This window comes from Triticum dicoccoides, chromosome 7B, assembly GCF_002162155.2.
Source record: "Triticum dicoccoides isolate Atlit2015 ecotype Zavitan chromosome 7B, WEW_v2.0, whole genome shotgun sequence".
Taxonomy (NCBI): domain Eukaryota; kingdom Viridiplantae; phylum Streptophyta; class Magnoliopsida; order Poales; family Poaceae; genus Triticum; species Triticum dicoccoides.
In genome coordinates, this window is record NC_041393.1 from 776,810,907 (window position 1) to 776,833,171 (window position 22,265).

General features: G+C 46.1%; 3 protein-coding genes across 5 annotated transcripts; 1 reads left to right on the forward strand and 2 right to left on the reverse strand.

The window, feature by feature from the left end:
- LOC119335523 (protein ALP1-like) lies at positions 1-2,820 on the reverse strand. Its single transcript, XM_037607643.1, has 3 exons — positions 2,710-2,820; positions 649-1,416; positions 1-561 (listed from the first exon to the last, which is right to left on the reverse strand). The coding sequence occupies exons 2-3, from the start codon at positions 1,295-1,297 to the stop codon at positions 110-112; spliced, it is 1,101 nt and encodes a 366-aa protein (XP_037463540.1). The 5' UTR covers positions 1,298-1,416; positions 2,710-2,820; the 3' UTR covers positions 1-109.
- On the reverse strand, positions 1,591-3,352 carry LOC119335522. The gene is made up of 2 exons (XM_037607642.1): positions 2,401-3,352; positions 1,591-2,283 (listed from the first exon to the last, which is right to left on the reverse strand). The coding sequence occupies exons 1-2, from the start codon at positions 3,322-3,324 to the stop codon at positions 2,044-2,046; spliced, it is 1,164 nt and encodes a 387-aa protein (XP_037463539.1). The 5' UTR covers positions 3,325-3,352; the 3' UTR covers positions 1,591-2,043.
- Positions 3,353-15,256: 11,904 nt separating this feature from the next.
- Positions 15,257-20,764, forward strand: LOC119340250 (putative disease resistance protein RGA1). Of its 3 annotated transcripts, XM_037612147.1 has the most exons (5): positions 15,257-15,398; positions 15,528-15,682; positions 15,852-19,752; positions 19,909-20,112; positions 20,220-20,764. In XM_037612147.1, exons 3-4 carry the CDS (start codon positions 16,257-16,259, stop codon positions 20,073-20,075), a joined length of 3,663 nt encoding a protein of 1,220 aa, XP_037468044.1. In that variant the 5' UTR covers positions 15,257-15,398; positions 15,528-15,682; positions 15,852-16,256; the 3' UTR covers positions 20,076-20,112; positions 20,220-20,764. The 3 variants fall into 3 exon arrangements, with proteins under 3 accessions (XP_037468044.1, XP_037468043.1, XP_037468045.1); XM_037612146.1 differs by having other exon boundaries at positions 15,852-20,112; positions 20,220-20,763; XM_037612148.1 differs by lacking the exon at positions 20,220-20,764 and having other exon boundaries at positions 19,868-20,007.
- The last annotated feature ends 1,501 nt before the right edge of the window (positions 20,765-22,265 follow it).

Consider the following 22,265-nt stretch of genomic DNA (forward strand, 5'->3'; position numbering starts at 1 on the left):
AGAATAATGAACAATGAATACTTAGGAATAAGTACTCAAGATTTTATTTTGTCCATACAAATGAGACGTCTCGCTTAAACGTACAAGTCCTCAATTAAGCTTAAAAAAATCACATTCCATGAAACAGAGCATGAGCTAACTCTTCGCGGAAGTCATTCATGTTGGTATCTTCAACAAGAGGTTCGTCTTCTGGCCATGCAGATGCAGCAGAACTAGGCATTGGATTATAGTTTTCATCCGCATCACATGCATCAAATTCCCTATCTGGAATTCTGCTCTCTCGAATGAAATTATGAAGAGCCATACAAGCAACAATAATTCTAGTTTGCTTGTCCTCTGGAAATTTTGGCATGTTCAACAAAATCCTAAATTTCATCTTCAACACTCCAAAGGATCGCTCAACGACATTCCTAACTTTGGCATGTGCATGGTTGAAGGTTTCTTTCATACCTTGTGGCGGCGGGCCGTTTTGCCATTGCTCCACATGGTACCTTGTACATCTGTATGGTGAAAGGTAGCCCGGACGGTTTGGGTACCCCGCATCAACCACATAGTACTTTCCTACATATTGTCAAAGGCACACAATGAGAATAAGATGAACAAGTGTAATTGGATAAATATTAGTGCAAGACGGTTCAAGCAGCAAACCTGGTGGTGGATGTGGAAATTTGTGACGATGAGTAGTTGTGGCATCTTTGAAAACTCTCATGTCGTGTGCTGAACCAGACCATCCCGACATCACAAATGTAAATCTCATGTCGAAATCACAAACAGCAAGCACATTCTGACTGGTTTCATTGTGCCTGTTCAAGTATTGAACCCTCTTACTCTTAGCCACCACAACCTTCACATGTTTCCCATCTATAGCTCCTATGCAGTCATTGAAGTGTGGCCAGAATGCTGGATTTTCTAAGTTTGGGTGCACCTCTGCAAATGTTGGGTCCTTGGGTACAATTATGTCCTGTGCTAACCTAAGGAGACATGCCAAAACTCTGTTAAATGTCCTACTTACTGTCTCCATAGACCTCCTAAAACGGTTCTCGGCCTGTCTAACTGACTGTGGTGATCCAACAATCCATAAAAACATAGCTAGAACCTCTACAGATGTCATTTTTCTACTGGACTTCAACCCATATGATTGCACCAAAGTATTATGTAGCCTGTTAAACAAAGGTCTCTCAACCCTAAACATGTCGTAGCATTGGGTATCTCGGGCTAGTGTCTCCTGCACCCAATCCAAACCAGAATATCCACTGACCCTCCTAGATAGTTTCACAAAGTAGTTATCAGAGTACATACCCAAGATAGGAACCAACTACGAGATTAAATTTCCAGACTGCACCAAATTGCTGCGGCATATGGATATGATCTCATCCTCACTTGTGCTACCTCCGTCATGGGGCCATGATCGTCTTCCTGCTTAAACACATGTACCAAATTGTCAGCACATGGCATACTACTTGAAGGAGTGTAAGCAAACAAAAATAATTCAGCATGCATATATTATAAAATAGTTTAACCAAATAAATTAATTCGGCCCGCATATAATATAAAATAGGTTCACCAAATAAAATTAATTCTGCTCGCACGTAACATAGATAATACTTCAACACCTCACAAACACATGATAGGTTCGACATACATCAACTAAATAGGTTCAACATACAACAATGTAAATAGGTCCAACATTTTAACACACACATTCCCAAGCAACTATTCAGCCACAGAAGAACTACTCCAAATTGTTGTCCCTGCACCATTTCTTGAAGTAACCCAACCTAAGCTCGTGTGTTAATAGGCCACAGAAGAACTCCCTTTGGTACTCTGTTTCGAACATCTTGGACAGAGCATAGACAGAGTCAATTGTTCGCTCAATGCCACACTCAAATGCTAACTCCTGACACCTCTTCAAAGAAAATGCAGCCTTCTCATTTGCACGTTTCTGCATTTGCTTAGTGTTGGCTGCGACAGACTCCTTGAAGGTACTAGCTATGTCCTTCACAATTTTTACCATTGGGCTCTTGCTCTTCTTCAATGGACTGGTTAAAGTGCTCGAAGTGCTTGTTGACCTCTTGCATCTCTGGCTCCTCTGGTTGCTTGTAGGTGTTCCTTGAAACTCCTCCTTTCCTCTCCTACACCTAAATCTTGCCCTTGATTCTGACCGTAATCATCTCCAGGCACAAAGGCTGTGCTTCCATCCACAGTGTAACCTTTGAACAATTGATCAAGCAACTCCTCATTTGCTGGAGGACCCCACTGCAACTTCCGTAGGTATGGTTTCTTCTGCAGGATAGTGAACAAATAAACTAGTTATGATATTATTATTTTTGCGAAAGAAACTATTTAAGATATGAGAGCACACTTGAAAATTCAAGTAACTAGCTTTAGTGAAAAGTCTACCTCTGTGTGTGTTATCCAGAACTCAGAGTCGGCATCAATGGTTCCATCTGGTTTTCTCCCCAACCCTGTATGCACTTGTATGTATCGCCAGAAAGTGTAAGTGTTTTTGAGTACGACTATCTGGTTCTTCACCTGCAAATGGCTATATACCAACCCCCTTCTAGCAAGTAAGCCGTCGATAACGGCTTGGTACCCTTCACCACTCATCACTGTACCATTATATGTTCCTGCTTCACGTTGCTGAATGCACAATTCTAACAAGCAAGCACTATTAGCATCATTCCAGTGGGCTCGATTGCTTTGGCTCACCAGGGGACCTCCGGAGCTCGCTAACTCCTCCACATCGTCCTCCAATTCCTCGTCACCATTGTCAAAGGGAGTGCCGGAGCCGGATGCTTGCCCACGGAGGGCACTCCGCGGCGCCCGGGGAGGCGGTATGCGATAGCCGCCACCACTGCCACGGCTCGTCGTGCCGGTGCACTGGTTACGGCGGCCGGGTGCCGCGGCGGCCGAGTTGGCTCGCTGCCGAACGACGCCGCCTGCTCCGCGACCGGCACCCGCTAACGAGGAGCCGCCGCCTGGCCCCATGGACGACACGCTGAGGAACACGCCACCATTTCCTCCTCCGCGACCGGTTGCCGCTGACGAGGAGCCGCCAAAGTTCAGTTGCCGAACGAAGGATGGCGACGGATTCACCCATCCATCTGCTCCAGCACGTGGTGGGCGATAGTGAGGGAGCCCGGAGCCCCTGCCGCGCCCAGGGAGGAGCTGCTCGTTGTTGCTCTGGAGGAAAGCTCCATACAACCCAAGCCCTGGGAACCCTTCCGACGGCGAAGCTTGCGAGTTGAGGTCGAGATCGGCATGGGTAGCTGGGCAGCTTGCAGAGGGCTGTGAACCCCACCCTTCGAGGCCGTCGCCATCCATGGCAGGTGGGGCGACCGGTGCGGCGGCCGCCGGAGTGCGCGCCTGGGGGCGCCGCTGTTGGACGGGAACGGGAGGAGCGGAGGGGCAGATGCAGCGGGCGGAGGGCGGAGGATGAGGGCGGAGGGCGGAGAATGGGGGCGGAGGGCGGAGAATGGGGGCGGAGGGCGGAGGGCGGGGACGGAGGGCGGAGGGCGGGGAGCGAACGGCGGCGGCGGGGATGCGATGTCGGAGCGAGAGCGAGATGACGAGATGCGGGAGCGAGAGCGAGATGCCTATCCAGATGCGATCCAGATGCGAGAGCGAGATGACTTTTTTTACCGGGACCCACCAATCTAACCCCAATAAGCAGCTCCCCATTGGGTTGGTTTTTTTTGCTGGGTTAGATGCAAATAACCCTACTCTAACCCACCCGTTTGGATATTTCAGGGTTATTTCTGCCTCAACTAACCCATACTAGCTCTAACCCCCTTATCCAAACAGGGCCAATATATAGCGAGGGCGTCCAGCTCAAACACATACACACAATGCAACCGATGGCGCCACACAAACGCCGACGAAACAACACATCGGTGCCCGAGATCACCACACCACCAATGCTCCCGGATGATCTCCTGCCCGAGATCATGGCGCGCACTGACTTTTTTACCCTCATCCGCTGCACCGCCGTCTGCAAGCACCTCCGTCGTGACATCCTAAGCCCGCCGTTTGTCCAACGAGTCATCCAGAAGACGCCGCCATATATCCTTGACTACCTCTCCACCTATGATGATTGGTCTCTGACTTTGGTGCACCCGCTCATGCCCACCGCTATGTCTTTATGGCACGACCACCTCTCGCCCTTCATTTCACGCCATGCTGCCAACCTCGTTGGCGAATACTATTATGAGACGTCCCGTGGCGGCCTCGCCGTCCTTCGCCGCCATGTTGGGGACTCTAATGACCTGTGCGTGTTCGACCCTATGACGGGCGACCTCACCTTTCTCTCAAAACCACCTGATGTTCAGATTAGCATTTCTAATGTTCACGAGTACGTCTTGCTCACTGCGGCGGATGGCATTGACTGCTCCTTCATGCTGCTCTCCATCGTTTTCAATGGATCAAGCATCAAAGTACACACCACTACATCCTCCTCTAGTACATGGGGGCCTATCGCTTGTGCGATCCACTTCACGTCTTGGTCGATCAGCCACCAAAACGACCCTGGCGTCCTCCGCGGCTGCGTCATTCACTGGCTAAGATGCACCGGCGACCAAATCGTCACGTACGAGGTGCGCACAAGGACACCGGGAATTGTGAATCTCCCGGTCACCGGTCGCAGGGCAACCCAACTCCACTTGGCGACGTCACCAGACATGAACCTACTGAAACTGCTGGCTATAGACGGGTTCATGATATCTGTGTAGCTACAGACTGATAGTGGTGGTTGGGCGTTGGAAACTATGGTCGACATAGAGGATGGACTATGGTCATTGTGCCCACGCATCCCTGCTCGCACTCGGCCTAATGTACTAGTTGAGTTCCAGAGATCTGGGAAGAAGAACGGCGATGTGGTGCTGCTAGAGGTACAACATATGCGAGGTGGCATAGTTCTGGATTTGGAGATGAAGGAGATGCATACCCATACTGGGAGGTCCTTGTTGATGGAGATCGACCTACAAACAATGAAAGTTTTGTCCTAGTTATAAAAATGGAGCCGAGCCGTGAGGTAGGATTTCATGTAGAAACCGAGCCATGATAAAAATGGAGCTAGCCAAGTAAGCCTGCTCCATTCCATTCTGTGTGTTTGCCATGAACCTCCGCGTGCTGAGGCCCATGTGCACACGCCCCGAAATAGGAGTTTATAGATATTTTTTCTGCATAAAAAAGGAGTTTATAGATTTCCTCTAAAAAGACAAATATTTAGGGACGGAGGGAGTATTAGATGTTCTAAATTTTTTTTCTGAATCGGATGTATGGTGACATGTTTTAGTGTGTTTGTTCATTAATTTCAGTTCGCATGTAGCCCATATTAAAATATTTATGAACGGAGAGAGAGTAGATAAAAAAACCAACAGTCGGTTTTGTGAAAGGGCGATGCTAGGCGCCGGCGCACCGGCCGAACCGTTTCGGCCGGTTCACCCCTAGCCGTTCGATGCGAGCCACGCGGCGATTGGATCTGGAGTTTAAAAAAATCGCCCCCAGCTTCTTCTTCCTCGGCTCGATCCCCTCGCTCGGCTGCGCGGCGCCGCGCCTGGGTCACCCGTGCTTGCCGGCCACCCACGCCGTCGCACTCATCCTCGTCGGCCGCCCCCGCCCCGTGCTCGTCCTCATCGGCCGCCCGCGCCGCCGCGCTCCCGTCGCCGTCGAGTGGTTGCAACTTACTCGCCGGGCGTTTCCAGCTTCCTCGATGGGCAGTTCCAGCACTGTCGGTGGTGGCCGCCGCAACTCCGCGGATCAGCGTCGCCGGCGCTCCATCGGATTGGTTCCAACATCGATCTCGCTGTGCCGGTCCAAGGTAGCATCATCCCCAAAAATCGAGAGGTCGGCCCTTGCAGCTCCACCGCACCACGGTTCCAGCTCGCCGAACAAACGGTTGCAACATCCCAGCAGGAGGGGGTCGCCTTGTAGCTCCACCGGACCACCGTTGTAGCTCCGCTGGACTGCGGTTCCAGCTCTTGTGGCCATGGTTGCAGCTCCCCTTGCCTGGTTGCTGGATGCCATGCCAGCGGCCGTGTCGTCCACCGTCACTGATGTAGCAAAAAAGTTCGCTGGTAGTAGCAAAAACCAATAACGGTTGTAGCAAAAATCTCGTCGCCCGTCGTCTCGCCGTGACTGTTTGTAGCAAAAACCGATGCAGGTTGTAGCACCGAGGCTCATCGGTTGTAGCAAAAAATGACCATGGTTGTAACCTCGATCCAGCCAACTTGCGTCGAGAGGGTTGTAGCACCGATGCTCGTCGGTGGTAGCAAAAAACACCATGGTTGTAGCCTTGACGTCCGCCGGTTCCAGCAAACTTGTGCCGCGGGTGTAGTCCGGCGTGGCCGGTTGCAGCTCCGGCGTGGCCGGGTCTGACGAGGTAGGCAGAGCTCCGGTGGCGCGGAACCAAGCGGATCTAGCCGAGGACAGCCGGATCGGCTGATTCCCATGGCGGCGGCGGCCTGGGAGGCCTCCGGGCGACGACGATTGACCAAGGCAGCGGGGCCTGAGAAGGAGCAGAGAAAGAGAGAGAGACGAGCGACGAGCGACGGGAAGAAGAGAAAAAGGTGGGAGAAGACCCACGTGGGCAGGGCCCCATCCTACGTGCCGTTAGCCGAGTGACTGGGAGGAGGCGCGCGTGGATTGGACCGGTGCAACGGTTCGGCCGGTGCCCCGGCCACAAACAGTTCCCTTTGTGAAAAAGCAGCAACATGAAAAACGTAGAGAAAAATTGCCAGAATTGAGCCGGCTTATTTATTCCCGATTCAGGAAAAGCATCTATCTACTTGACCCTAACACATGCTGACGGCCCATGCGCACAGGTCTCCACAAATTCGTTACTGCTCTTATATGACGCTCACTGGGCACGTAATAGCCGGATACCCAATTCCATGTAGCGTCCTGTTTTCCTTGCCGAGCGCTCCGACAGTTTTGTCTTGGCAAATTTTTCTTTGGTTTACACAGTTTGGCTTAGTTTCAAATCGGTTTTATATTTCGTACATAATATAAATTTTCAGATTTAAAATGTGAAAAATAATAATAGTTCAGCAAATATCCTTTATTCTTTTTAGAACTACATGAACATTTCTTAAAAAAATATGAATATTTTAACAATATTAATATTTAAAATATATGAATATTTAAAAGGGTACGAGAACTTTCACATAAAAATGCATGCACACTTTTGTAAAAATATGTTCAGCGTGCATTTCAAAATGCTTATCATGTACTAAGAAAATGTCCACCATGTTTTAATGAATCTTGATAGGCTTAAAAGCATGTTCATGGTGTACCAAAAAATTCCGACGAGTTTAAAAAAATGTTCACCATATATTAGAAAATATTCACCAGGATTAAATAAATGCTCATCATGTCGAAAAAAATGCTCAGCATGTATTGTCCATCATCTACAAAATATGCGCACTGCGTTGATTTCAAATGAGCAAGTGGTCCGTCCCCGGCGTCGGCGATGATTGAATCCTTCTACGAGCCACCAAGCACCCGGTCACTTTTCTTGCTCTCTCTTAGGGTGTTTTTCATAAGATTTAGTAGTTTGTTTGCTATTTTCAGTCTATTTGAGGGTCCTAATTGTATGTGTACTACTGCTTTTCACATTTATTAATGCAGTGTCGGGTCTTTTTTGAACCCTTATCTTGTTAAAAAATAGACAATAAGTCGCCGAGCAGCAGCACCCGACATGTGCATCAGCAGGCCGGGTCCAACGCCCTCTGCTCGCTGGTACAACCCGCACTGATAATTGGTGGTGGGGCTTACTCCATTATTGCTCGCTCAGGTCATGTGAACTGATGTGTGTGGGCAACTGGACATGCAATCCTAATTATTAGGATCATTGTTATTTTTCCTCAAGAAAAAGGATCACTATTTTTTTTATTATGCAAACTGTTTATGTTCAGTTTGATTTGATTTGGATGAAAGCGTTACAGACTAAATTGATATCTTCCACAAGCCACATTTACGTGTTGCATGACTTGCTTCGCACACCCATTTGTCAATTATTCTTCAACCTTTTGAAAATATTGGCATATGTCGACCTCCTTTTCCTAGCAATAGAGCCGATCATCACCCGTGGTCGGTATCGCTGCCATGATCACCTTACTCATCCCACTAAACCTCTTTTCTCCCACATCATCGACCCACCTCACAGCTCTACTGCTTTCTCTAAAGAAACTAAATGAATTATTTACCACATGATAAGTCTAAAATAATAGGGTAACTAACATGAATTAGCGCACAGAAGATCTTACTAGACTCGGTAAAAAAACAACGGTAATGGTACCCAGCTGGCGTTATCTGAGACAGCGGTGGCAGGCGAACGTCATTTTGATGCCAGTTTTATTTGTAAAGAGAGATCAAACGACTAAAGTTTTTAAACGAGAAATGTCTTCTCTGAATAAGCTACCATGTCGTTGCCATCAGATTCTCAAAAATATTGCCAAACCTAAGAGCATCTACAGCCGGGCGCGCAAAACCGGTCTCAAACGCCTGGACGGCCCGCCCGTTCACTGATCGGTCATGAAAATCTGACCTAGACGGACGGCTTAAACGGAACTGAAACACCTGGGCTGACCGACACCCCTCATATCTAGCCCAAATATGGGGTGGATATGGGGGCACCCCAGCGTGCCCGCCACGTCGGATTGACGATGGAGTCCCACGCGGAAACGCTCGGAGACCCGGCGGCCCGAATCTCGTCTCCTCCATCGGACCGATGTCGCCGTGTGGCACCGCTCCGGCGGGCCGCGTAGTGCCTAACCCGACTATTTAAGTTGACCGTCGGCACTGAAACTCTACCATCCACATTTTCCTCCACCTACCCGCTGTCGCTGCCACTTTCCAGTCCCCGTCCGCCTAGTAGCCATGCCCCCACGCCGCCGGGTGAGGAGCCAGCCATTTCTAACATTGGAGCGTCGGCTCGAGCTCCTTGAGCAGATCCGGGCAAGGCGCGAAGCCCAGATCGCTGTGGGGCTACCTCCGGATGCGGTGGATTCAGAGGAGGAGGGGAATGTGAGGGACGCTGGCGACGCGAGTCTGCAGGCGGAGCAGCAGGCCATCCTCGATTTCCCTCCGCTCGGAGTCGGCTACGGAGGCCAGACGCCGTCGCCGGCAGGAGGTGGAGGCCGCGGAGGAGGCGGAGATGCTCGCCTACATGGATGAGGTCGAGCAGGATGAGGATGAGCTGGAGCCCTCATACGCACGTGTCCAGCGAGCGCCGGCACCGAAGTCGTGGACATCTCCGACGACGAAGAGTAGCTAGGGCAGTATGTAGTATGTAGTACATAGACTCGGATGCAGAGTGGCTAATTTGAGGTGTGATTGGTCACGGTACGCGGACACGTCCGGTTACGTATGCAGGCGTTTGAGGGACCGGATTTGCAAAGCCTGGCTGTAGATGCTCTAAAAATGCCAGATTGTCAAAAGAAAAGAAAGGATAAAAATGCCATTTACTACAAGAGCGTCCAAAAACAAAGACCGACGAGGCGACGACCTCAGACTCACTCACTCACCAACGCTCCCCAGCTGCCGCCGCCGGAGAAGACACACCTGCTCTGCCTCCTGCGCCTCCACGCGGATCTGTTTCTGCTGCGCGCGCGGTGGCGGGGGAGGATCTGCCATTTCCTGCGGTCTGCGGCGGCGCGACTGAGGAGGAGATCAGCTGTTGTGCATCCGTCCTGTAGGCCTCGGAGTACGTCCAGATCGAGCTTCTCCTCCGTCGCCGTCGGCGGCAAAGCTTCTGGGTGCATCTACATCTGCAAGATTGAGCAGATCTGAGTGAACAGTGCATCCGTTCCGTCCAACTCAAAAAAAAGTGGTTATGCAGCTAACTGCTGAAAAAAAAGTGGCATGTAAATCTGATTGATGAAAAAGGCTGTTTTGGCCATCAGAAGCCTGTTTGTTTGTCTCAATTCTTAAGCCATATGCGTGGACATAATAGATAATAAGATTAGCGCGTCAGGGTAAGTTTCCAATACTTCAATGGTAAATGTAACTGAAAATTGAAATGCATGCACACTGCTACCAGCTAGGTCTATCAGCTTAATTGCTTTCGGAATAAGTGAACAGATAAGAGAAACATGGGCATACTCGTGAGCACCGGATTAATAAGTATTAGTCGGCCTCCTAAGACAGGAGTTTGCCCTTCCAGCAACTTAGTTTCTTCTCAAACCGGTCTTCAATGCTCTTCCATTCTCTGCTTGTCAGCTTACGATGGTGAATGGGTATACCTAAGTAAGTGAAAGGTAACGTCCCCAATTCGAATCCAAACAATTGCCTATAAGCCTCTTGTTCCGCATTGGCTCTACCAAAGCAGAACAAGTCGCTTTTATGAAAATTGATCTTTAGTCCGGTCAATTGTTCAAATAAGCATAACACCAGCTTCATATTTCTCGCTTTCGCCAAGTCGTGCTCCATAAAGATGATTGTATCATCAGCGTACTGCAGGATTGACACACCTCCATCAACCAGATGAGGCACCAATCCGCCCACCTGACCAGCCTCCTTGGCCCTTCCTATCGGAATTGCCAACACATGTCAACCACAATGTTGAACAAAATAGGAGACATTGGATCACCTTGTCTCAGGCCCTTGTGTGTCTGGAAATAATGACCAATGCCATCATTCACTTTAATTCCAACACTCCTTTTTTGCGTGAAGGATTCAACCTGACGTCGCCAAGCTTCATCAAAACCCTTCATGCGTAAGGCCTGCTGAAGGAAAGGCCATTTGACTTTGTCGTATGCTTTCTTGAAATCCACCTTGAAAACAACTCCGTCTCCTAGATCCGCTCTTAACCGTCGAAGTGTTTCTTGTTCCACTACTTAAGGGATGTTACTACCAGTGCCAAAGAAGGAGTAGCGGTGCTTTATTTTGCCCCAGGTGAATCCGCGGAAGCGTGCCTCGATCGTGCCAAGGCATGCTGGTGGCAGCAGAGAGCAAGGCATCCAGGTTCAGGTTTATTATTTGAAGGACAAAGGGGTCCAATGCCCCCCCCCCCCTCCCCAACCAAATTTAGTTTTCACATAAGCATGTAATAAAATAGATGGTTTATTATTTGAAGGACAAAGGGGTCGCAAGAGAATAGACGGGTTCGTCAGCTGCTCAACTGGGCTTCTCCCAAACCGAGCATCCGACACTCGAAAGAGAAACAAAATAAACCAAAGAAAAAGGAAAATGAAAAATAAATACAAACAAACAAAAATGCAAAAAAGTGGAAAACTGATAAAAACAATGAAAGAAACATTGAAAAGCGAAAAGAAAAAACAAAGAAACGAAGAAGATATAACAAAACCAAACAAAAAAAGGAAAGGAAAAAGCAAAAAACCATAGAAAATCGAATAAAAATGAGGAAGAGAGAAAGAACTGTAAAAGGAGGGAAAAATAAATGAAGAAAACCTGATGAAAAAAACACACAGAACCAGTATAAAATGGCTATCAGGGTAACGAAGCAAGTCAGTGGCGGTGGTAGAGGGTGGCCAGGGTGGGCCCACCCTGAGATTTGAAAACAGCATTTGTATCATAGGAGAAAGCTAAAAAAAATTAAAAAGTAAGTGTATATGTATAGTACACTGCTGGCCCACCCTGGCCCAGTGGGCTAGGTCCACCAATGGAAGCAACCATGTGATCCCAGGTTCGATCGCTGAGGCGCTTCCCTTTTACTCAAATTTTTGAAAAATATCACTAGTGCGTTGGCCCAATTACTCCAACGCTTCAGCAAGAGATCCGTACGTCCTCTTGATTTTCAGGAGTGGGCCCACCTCACTTATCTAAATTCAGGCCCGTCGAGAGGCATGTGCCAGCTGTGCATGCGCACAGGGCTCCTGAAAAACTGGGGCCCTCAAATCGCTGTGTCATTATTCATTATACCTTCCCCTTCCCCCCTCCAAAAATAAAATAAATGTATCAAGTCACGTTTTAGTATTAGATACATTCATTTCTAGACAAATGTAAGACAAGAATTTTAGGACAGAGGGAGGCCAGGCCAGGCCATCAAGGGATAGCACAAGAGAAAAAGGCCTGCCCACTCTTCCGCCCTTATTCACGAGTCGCCCAAACGCCGGTCCAGCCGTCGCGTCGACGTTTCATCTGCGCGCTGTCTGCCCAGCGGCCATGTTCTATGTCTTAGGTCTTCATCTGCAGATCTACCCGTTTCCTCAGTTGGTCCGTTTTAAGTCCCCACGACATGAATTTGTGACCCGTTCATCCGAGCTGCAGATTGCTTGGACAGGGCTGTTAGAAAAAGTCAAGGACGAGAAGCTCTCCGCCTCCACGTCTGTCAACTGATCCACGCATGTTCTTTTTTTTTTTGAGGGAAGATCCACACATGTTCTAACGGTATTACGGAAGCAAACACAAAAGGGATCACTAAAATTTTGTGATTCAAAAGTAAAGGCAATCCATTGTTTATTGGCTCGATCAGTGGTTTGATTGTTTCTATAACTTTCCAGGTAGCTACTTGACCTGTTGTTGGTGATGTGCAGTAGAAGAATTTCTCACTGGATCTAGTCTATCGCACTACAATTCACAGCAGTGGAGAACGGATACATAGACCAGTTTGATGATGCTTTTCAGTAAAACATGAGGTCTCTTTTTTATTTTATTTTATTTTATTTTTAGTACTACCTTTACTCTTTTTAGTTATATAATTAAGTGATAGTATGTTTTGCTAATTATGTTAGTTTTAGTTATATGATTTGTAAAATAAAAAGTAGGGCCTCGTTTTGCATTTCGTATTGGGGCCCCAAATTCCTGGAGACGGCCCTGTCTAAATTCCAGCCAATTAGCCTTAACCACCCCGTAAATTCTTCGTAGACTGCCCGTGAGCCTAGCATTACTCTTAATCAATTTAATTAATATTTACGAGCGGTTCCTTTTGAATGGAATCCCTAATTGATTTTTTTTTTTAAACGGAGGTAATGTTTTGCCTCGTATCATATAATAATTAAAAAGAGAATTGTCCAGCTAATTAAATAAATAAGACAAAGTCGCCATAACAAGCCAACACATGGCCCCGCCTGGCTACTCACACACGACACCGAACAACGGCTGTCATTATCACTCCGCGATCAAAGCGACTTCGAATTCAGAGTGCTCAGCCATTGGCTCGGCCCTCGCCACAATAAGCACAAAAGAACACTGCCAGCCAATTCCAAACAACCGGTCACATGTGCTAGTTGCAAGGCGACTCCCAGTCGGAAAGAGAGCTTCAACGGAGAAATATGCAAGATTGGCATCGTCAAGGATCTCCTGCGAACAATGCGGAACGAGCGAGGTGCCAACAAGGACATGTATAAGGTAGGAGGAAGGCAAGATGGCCTCACTCTAGAGTCGAAGAGGCCTCGAGTAGGGATCCAACCTAGCCACACCAATGATGACGTGGTACGAAGGAGATGAACCCGGGCTCCCTGACAACGCCATGAAGAGTGTGACGGCGTATCGCATCATCGCTGTTGAGACCAAAGAGACAGAAGCAGGTAACAATAATACTGCTAGCGCAATTTTTCATAATATGCCTCTAGTGTTGTTCCTTTGATGCATATCATTATCATTGTTTCCCATTTGCTATTGTATGTCGCCGTTGATTCCCTGTATGTAAATCAAAGGCATAAGAGATGGTATTTTATTGTTTGTCGTAACTTTCACAACTCGAGCGTAGGAAGGCGCTTCGAAATCACAAAGGGCCCAGTGATGGTGATGGAAAACAAAGAGAGAAGAAGCAAGTAAGGCGACCTACCTACCATTTTTGTTCGTACGTACTCTTTAAAACAAACTTCACTGACTTTCTTGCTTTTGATGTGCTACCACCAGGTCCGTCCTACACTACGCGGTATGCAAACTGACAAGATTCAAGCTGGTGAGTCTTCAGGTTAACAACTCACCTCAATCCCAGACCTTCCTGTTTTGTGACTTGCCTCCTGTTTTCAGCACAACCGCTGCTTCTAATTAATTGCCGACTGATATTCATCCCTGTTGAAACAGTGGTTACCTCGGTTTACTCCATCACGCCAACAACACTCTTTGTTCGAGTAATATCAAAACATGGCACCAACAAACACTCTTTGATCGTATAACACCACAAAAAGAGGAACGAATGAGTACTTACTTCTTATTAAAGTATAGCTTAGGCCGGCAGCTTGGGCCACTTGTTGTGTTTTAAACGTCATTTGATTAGTGAGTGCGCTACGGAACACTGGGTACCTGCTACTTTTTTCCGCAAGTTGAGCTCAGCTCAAGTTAAAACACGTAACTAGCTGGATCAGATCGCTATGGTCAGTTCAGATTAGTATTATTCCACACTTGGCTCCATGTATCGGAGGTTGGTGTTGGTGGCAGGGGAGAAACAATTACCTTAGCAGAGTTTGCTTGCTTCAGCATGCCCGGGGCAGTCAGTTAACCTATGTTGAGGCAATTTGTTCCATGTAACCACTGATTCTTGCCTTGACAACTCAATTTGGGTCACCAACAGTGGGGAAAAACCCATCCGATTTACATGCAATCGTTGTTCTTTCTTTTCCGAGGAGGATGAAACATGTTGGGTACCTATGTTTACTGTTGATCATGCTTCGAGGCAGTTAGTTAACCTCTCACCTATGTTCATGCAGGGATGTGGCCTACCTGCTCCAGCTTGTTCTTGGAAACTATGAAAGGCCAGTGATGGCGATGGAAAAAAGAAGAAGGAGAAGCAGGTAAGGTGACCTATCTTCAGGCCCAAACTGCTACAGTTGTCATAATCTGTCTTATCCCCCACTTCCTCTGTGTTTCACGTTGTCATGTTCTGTCTTCATTGTTGTTCCTTCAATGCACATCATATTACCCATTTGCAATTGTCAATTGCCATGGATATCCTGTAAATTGAAGGCATATGAGATCATAATTTTATTCTGTGTCATACCTTTGAGAACTGGAGCGATGGTTCTTGGAAATCACAAAAGGGCCAGTCATGATAATGGAAAAGAAAGAAAGAAACAAATAAAGAGAAGCAGGTAAGATGACCTACCGTTTCATTGTTAAAAAACATGAGTGGATGGGCACTTTCTTTTTATTAATTATACCTAAGGCGGCCACTTCATGTATTTTAATCATCATTTGATTAGTGAGTGCGCTAAAGACAGTGTGTACCTATTAGCTTTTCAGCAAGTTGGGCTCAGCTCAAGTTAAAAAATTCGACTAGGTGGATCAGATCCATTCATGTCTTCTTGACCCCCATTTGGAGTGTCTTGCGTCCTATTTCTCTTATGGTCTAGTGCTGCCTCCAATTCGCCTCGCCCGCAACCTCCCATTCCCCTTCATCATCACACCGGCTTTAGCGATCGCTCGCTGCCTTGGTCATCCTGCAGCTCATCATCTGTGGAAGCTCGCTGCCCTTTGTTTTCTTCCTTGTCCCTGTTAGTATTCTTCTTCAAATACATCTACTTGCCAAAGGCAAGAAGAAGAATCAGTGTGCAGCGGCACTGTTTACAGTGTGTTCTATGATGCAGCTCTCTGATTTATTTCCCTGTTTTTTACTCCTGCAGGTTCTTCAACTATTGCTATCAAAAACCTTTGATTTCACCCCATCGGTCTTGTGTTGCCTCCAATTCGCCTCTCCCGCAATTTCTCATTCCCCTTCATCACCGCACCTGCTCCTGCAATCGCTAGCTACCTTCATCAGCCTTCACCCTTCATCAGCGTAAGCTCTATGCCCTTCGTTTTCTTTCTTGTCACTGTTAGTCTTGCTCTTGCTGTTTTCTTCTTCAAATATACTATTAACTTGCACAAAAGCAGGAAGAAGAATCAGCTTGCAGCGGCTCTGTTTGCTGTATGTTCACTGATTTATCTCCCTGTTTTCGCTCATGCAGGTTTCCCATCTATTGCTGTCTTGAACCTTTGATTTACACTCCAGAAGCCATCTTTTTCTTTTTTGAGGAATCTTTAGAGTTAGCTATTGTTTACTTCTCCGTATTGACCCTACGGTTTAGTGTCTTCACCCATTCATTCTGTCTCAGTGTCCCCTCCAGATACACTTCTTTGCATCATTTTTTCATCTTCTCCACCAACCACCAACCAAATTGAAGATTCTGTGAATACACACACAAACACAATCTGCCTTCAGAGTAATTTTACCTATTTCCCATATTTGCTCTGTTATATTCCCGATTTTCATTCCTCAAAAAATCCCAATTTTCCCACCGTGCCTTTCTACTTCCAAGAAACACACACAAAAAAAAAAGATACACCCCCCTCAATACCACGGTGTGCTTTCAATGGCGGAAGTGGCATTGGCTGTGGCTGGTGTACGGGCTGGCTTACAGTTGGTGGTATCACCGATCTTGAAGAAGCTGCTAGCTGACCCCGCAAGGTGTCTTGGTGTGGACATGGTGAGTGAGCTCCATGAACTGGAGACCAACATCATGCCACAGTTCACTCTACTGGTTGAAGCAGCTAACAAGAGCCCTCACAGGGCAATGTTGAACAACTGGATCCAGCAGCTCAAAGACGCATTCTGTAAAGCTGAGGACCTGCTAGATGAGCATGAGTACAACATCCTCAAGCGCGAAGCAGAGAAGGGGAAGGATTCTTTGATAGAACATGTATCTTCTAGTGGTACTATTATGAAGCATGTGCATACTGTGTCGAGCAGGCTGTCCAATCTGCGCCCAAAGAACAAAAAGCTACTCGACCAGTTGAAGGAACTGAAGCTCATCCTTGCGAAAGCCAAGGGCCTCCGTGAACTACTTTGCTTACCTGCTGGGGCCTCCACAATGCCAGCAGCTGTTATTCGAGTGGCCACATCAATAGCACCTCCGAAAGTGATTGGTCGTGACAAGGACCGCGATGATATTATAGGTCTTCTTACCAAGCTGATTGCTGCTGAGTCTGATACAAGTAGGTTTTCTGGTCTAGCCATTGTTGGACTTGGAGGCATGGGAAAATCCACCTTGGCGCAATATGTTTACAATGACGAGAGGGTAAAAGAACATTTTCAGGTCAGGATGTGGGTTTGCATCTCGCGCAAACTTGATGTTATTGGCCATACACGGTTGATTATTGAATCAGCAAAAGGAGGGCAGTGCCCACCTGTTGATAATCTTGATACTCTCCAATGCATATTAAGGGACACCCTGAAAAAATCAGAGAGATTCCTGCTTGTGTTGGATGATGTCTGGTTTGAAAAAAACAGCAATGAGGACTGGGAGCAACTACTGGCTCCTCTAGTTTCTCGACACACAGGAAGCAAAGTTTTGGTAACTTCTCGATCCGAGACACTTCCAGCTGCTCTTTACTGTAAGGAAATTATTATTTTGAAAGAAATGAAAAACACTGATATCTTAGCACTCTTGAAGGAACATGCCTTTTCTGGTGCAGCAATTGGAGACCAGAGGTTGCATGAGCAGCTAGAAACGATTGCAGAGAAGCTTGCTAAAAGACTTGGAAGATCTCCTCTGGCAGCAAAAACTGTGGGTTCACAACTAAGCAGGAAAAAGGATAAGGCAGCATGGGAAGATGCTCTAAGGATTGACAACTTAAGTGATCCCAGTAGAGCACTTTTGTGGAGTTACGAGAATTTAGATCCAAGTCTGCAGAGGTGTTTCCTATATTGCAGTTTATATCCAAAAGGACGCCCCTATTTCATGGAGGAGTTGGTTCGCATGTGGATAGGAGAGGGACTTTTTGATTCGTGCAATGTGAACAAAAGAATTGAAGATATTGGGAGGGACTGCTTTGATGAGATGCTCTCAGTTTCATTCTTTCAACCAGTTTACAATGATGGTATAATTATGGACTGGTATGTTATGCATGATCTCGTTCATGATTTGGCAGAGTCATTGTCTAAAGAAGTCTGCTTCAGATTAGAAGATGATAAGATGGCAACAATACCACAAACTGTTCGACATCTGTCTGTTCGTGTTAAGAGTTTGAAGCAACATCAGCGTTTGATCTGCAGGCTACATCATTTACGTACCTTTGTCTGCCTTGAGCCAGTTACAGATGATGCAAGAGACATTTTCCAGCAGGTGGTGCAGAATTTGAAGAAGTTGCGTGTACTTATTCTGGAGTTCTATAACAGCAGCAACCTGCCTGAATCTGTTGGTGAATTGAAGCACCTTCGGTACTTGAACCTCACAAGAACTTCAATCTCCAAATTGCCAGGATCATTGTGTGCTCTTTACCACTTGCAATACCTTCAGTTCAGTCCCCAGGTTGAAACTTTTCCTGAAAAAATATTCAGTTTAAGTAAGTTGAGAAATCTTGAAGGGCGTGGCCAAATCCCTTACATAGGCAAGTTAATTTCACTCCACAATCTCGATCAATTTTGCGTGAAAAAACAGAGGGGCTACGAGCTGCGACAACTGAAAGACATGAACAACCTTGGTGGCAGTTTAAGTGTCTCAAATCTTGAGAATGTTGCTGGGAAGGATCAAGCTTTAGAAGCAAAGCTACATCAGAAAAATCATCTCGAGAGATTGCACCTTGAATGGAGTGAAGAAAATGACATGACTGCACCTGATAGTTTACATTTGGAAACCCTGGAAGGTCTGGTGCCACCACCGCAAATAAGGGGCCTTACTATCAAAGGTTACCGATATGCAAAATACCCAGGCTGGTTACTCAGGGATTCTTATTTCCAGAATTTGGAATCATTTGCACTTGTTAATTGCAGTGCCTTAGAAATCCTACCATCGAATGCCGCTCTCTTTGGGAATTGCTCCTCACTTCACCTCAAGAATGTCCCATACTTGAAGACATTACCTTCTCTTCCAGCTAGCCTTGAAGAGTTAGTGATTAAGAAGTGCATATTGCTTATGTTTATTTCCAGCGATGAGCTAAAACAATATGACCAAAGGGAGAACACCATGATGACAGACAGCCTGAAGTCACGGCTTTCTTCCACATGGGAGGTGGATTCGGGATCAAACATCAAGGACATACTGTTGTCAGAACATTCATCTCTGAAGCGCTTGATGAAATTGATGGATGTTGATATTTCTCATCTTCAAACCATTGAAAGTACTCTAAAAAGAGAGGGGAGTGAAGCATTGGTGAAAGAGGATATCATCAATGCATGGATATGTTGCCATGTGGAGAGGATAAGACTCATATGTAAAAGGAACATCAGCCTACAACTGGTTCCACCATCAGGGCTTTGTCGGCTTCACCTTTATTCATGTGTCGTTACAGATGAAGCATTAGCGGTTTGCCTTGTTGGTCTCACTGCATTGAGAATATTGTCACTAAAAGAGATTATGACTTTGACTACACTTCCGTCACAGGATGTTCTCCAACAGTTGACAAAGCTTGATGAATTGGGCATCAACTCGTGCTGGTGCCTTAGATCATTAGGGGGGCTGCGAGCTGTTTCCGCTCTTTCAATATTTTCTTTATGTAGCTGCCCTTCTGTAGAGTTGACACATGAATCAGATTTTTTGCCATTGTCCCTTGGGATGCTCTACATACAACACTGCGTGGTCGCAGCTGATTTCTTCAGTATTGACTTGCCACACCTGAAATATCTTGACATGAGTCATTGCAGAAGCTCTTCATCATTGTCGATTGGTCATTTAACCTCCCTCAGAACATTGTCACTAGGAAATCTACAGGACTTGTGCTTTCTTGAAGGGTTGTCTTCGCTGCAACTTTTCGGTGCAGAATTTATGCATGTCCCGAACCTCAGTATGAAGTGCATCTCACAGCTGCGAGTCCAGGAGTACCTATTTGTTAGCAGCCCCGTAATGCTCAACCACATGCTCTCTGTTGAAGGTATTAAAGCTCCAAGATATTTGCGTCTTATAGGATGCAAGGAGTCCTTTTCATTTGAGGAGTCAGTAGATTTCTCATCTGTCATCAACCTGTCATTTATGGATTGTGAAATCAGTTCATTGCCAGGAAATCTGAAGTCCTTTTCATGCCTGTCAGAGCTGCGAATTCATGGATGCCCCAATATATCATCTTTACCTGATTTGCCATCTTCCGTCCACGGAATATACGTGCGGGATTCTGAACTCTTGAAGAAGAGCTGCCAATCACCTCATGGGGAAAGCTGGCCAAAGATTGAGCATATCTGCATAAAAGATTTTCTCTAGTCTTCATCCAGATTTGCAACTGTATAGAAACAGAAAGGTAAAGACCTCACCTGCCCTCACTCAAAGAGATAACGTTTTGTAATTTTTATTTCACAACACCTTTTGATCTTTCAAGTATCTTATGTATTCATTTATTCGTAACAGCATGGCTCCAGGGACCACACCTCTTGTCCACTGTCTCTCAATGAGGTGGAGTGAGTTTCTCAGGCTCTCATCATGTGTCGTAGGTCGACCCCTCAGTTTACTCCATCGCCGATTTCTGCAATTGTTGCCAAGACGTGTACATAAATATGTACTCCCTCCGTCCGGAATTACTTGTCGCATAAATGCATAAAAATGGATGCATATAGAACTAAAATACATCTAGATACATTCCCTTTTATCCATTTTGATGACAATTATTTCCGGACGGAGGGAGTATGTTGTTATATTATTACGGTTGTTTTGTTATCCTTGGAGTGACACATTTGGTTGGTACTGGTTGTAGCTGCTATCTTTTGTATGCTGTGGTCGTACCTGAACTTGGGTAGTTTCTTTTGGATCAACGTGGAGGTTGCTTTATTTATCCTTTGGTATAGAATAAGGTTATTTATCTATACATTATTCACTCAATCTGTTTATACGCTGTAGAATTGATGCTTACTTTAGACGCCTGCTTCTCAGCTGCTATATATATATTCTTGTCACCTGTTGGTGGAGATTGTTCATTCTCAGCTGCTGCCGATGCACCTGGGTTCTTAAGTGTATCACAGAACAGTTCAGGTTCAAAGTATCAGGATTTTTCACTTTCCATGTCTACATCAGAGCAGCTGGTATCTTAATTGCTGCAAATAAGTATAGTACGTAGCTGCTTTCTGAACAAGTTGAAATGATAATGCTATAATCCAATAGGCTATACACTATTTATGTCTCTTACTCCCTCCGATCCAAAATAAGCGTTAACCTTAGTTCGAAACTGTGACACTTATTGTGGATCGGAGGGAGCAGTATTTTTCTTGTTTGTTTTCTGTTTATTAGAAGGCAAAAAGATGAAGAACTGTTCAACAGACGGTGCAACTGATTTAGTTACAATTTTCATGAGAGCTCCTCTCAACTGCGTGCTCCTTTTGAGGCTCTATATATAGTGTCGTCTTCAGGTTGTAATCCAAATTTCCGAGCCAAGGCGAGATCGCAGTTGGCAATCCGAGCGTCTGGTGGCACTGTCTAGAATGATACATCATTGTCCACTTGCCAACTGATGTCACTGTTGACACTCGGGCAGCAATATCAGAATGGACAATGCCCGGGCGCGTCGCTCACCATGTGCTGTCATCTATTCAATCCTTCTCTAACAATTACTCCCTCCGTCCCAAAATTCTTGTCTTAGATTTGTCTACATATGGATGTATCTATTCCCATTTTAGTGTTAGATACATCCGTATCTAGATAAATCTAAGACAAGAATTTTGACATCAGTAATTGTTCTCACGAAGCATAAAAGCTTACTGCCAATAGTATACTCCAATACAAAACACTAGTATTTGCCAAACATAAATCTTACTAACATAGACTTTTTGTTAGTCACAATCAACGTGGACCGTCTCAAAATAACAGTGTTGGACAGACTGTAGAGCAGAGCCTATTTAGTTGTCAACCTGCTAATCTCACCCCGCTCAGTTGTGGTTTCAGGAGATGGGTAAATCGTTAGATTGGTCTCAACTGAAAACCTGATGGATTTTGCGAAGAAGAACAACACGGGTGTAGCTGCAAGTAAACAGGCTGGCAACTTCAACTCTGCTCTCTTCTTTCTTGTGAGATGTTGGCAATGTCGATCAGTTCTTTTTTCTGGATGAATGAATGAGTGTGAATTCGAAGGAAGACTTCCAGTGAAGGAAGGGGGTCCAAAATCTTGATGCCAGCAAGTTTGCTTAATGCAGAGTCAGATCGACGAGGCCAAGTTCGACGCCATCTGTATGTGGCATTTTCTTCTTCAGAATCAGGTTACATCGGTGTAAACTGGACATAGATTCAGTTCACATCCATCTGTTGAAACCATCATGTAGAACTGCAAGACTTGGAAATAAGCAAGATACCCAAGTTCATTCATAGTCAAATGTCATCCATGCACAGGCATATGCCATGAAACTTGTTGTCAGAGAATACACCAAAAGCATAGCAAGCTTAGGTTCAGTTTCTTTTGCTTAGGACAGC

Excerpts from the sequence above, each read along its gene's own strand:
- LOC119335523 (XM_037607643.1), bottom strand. The coding sequence starts at position 1,297 with ATGTACTCTGATAACTACTTTGTGAAACTATCTAGGAGGGTCAGTGGA. Across the intron at positions 562-648 it reads ATTTCCACATCCACCACCAG|GAAAGTACTATGTGGTTGAT; the intron begins GTTTGCTGCTTG and ends GACAATATGTAG.
- LOC119335522 (XM_037607642.1), bottom strand. The coding sequence starts at position 3,324 with ATGGATGGCGACGGCCTCGAAGGGTGGGGTTCACAGCCCTCTGCAAGC. Across the intron at positions 2,284-2,400 it reads TCTGGATAACACACACAGAG|AAGAAACCATACCTACGGAA; the intron begins GTAGACTTTTCA and ends ACTATCCTGCAG.
- LOC119340250 (XM_037612146.1), top strand. The coding sequence starts at position 16,257 with ATGGCGGAAGTGGCATTGGCTGTGGCTGGTGTACGGGCTGGCTTACAG.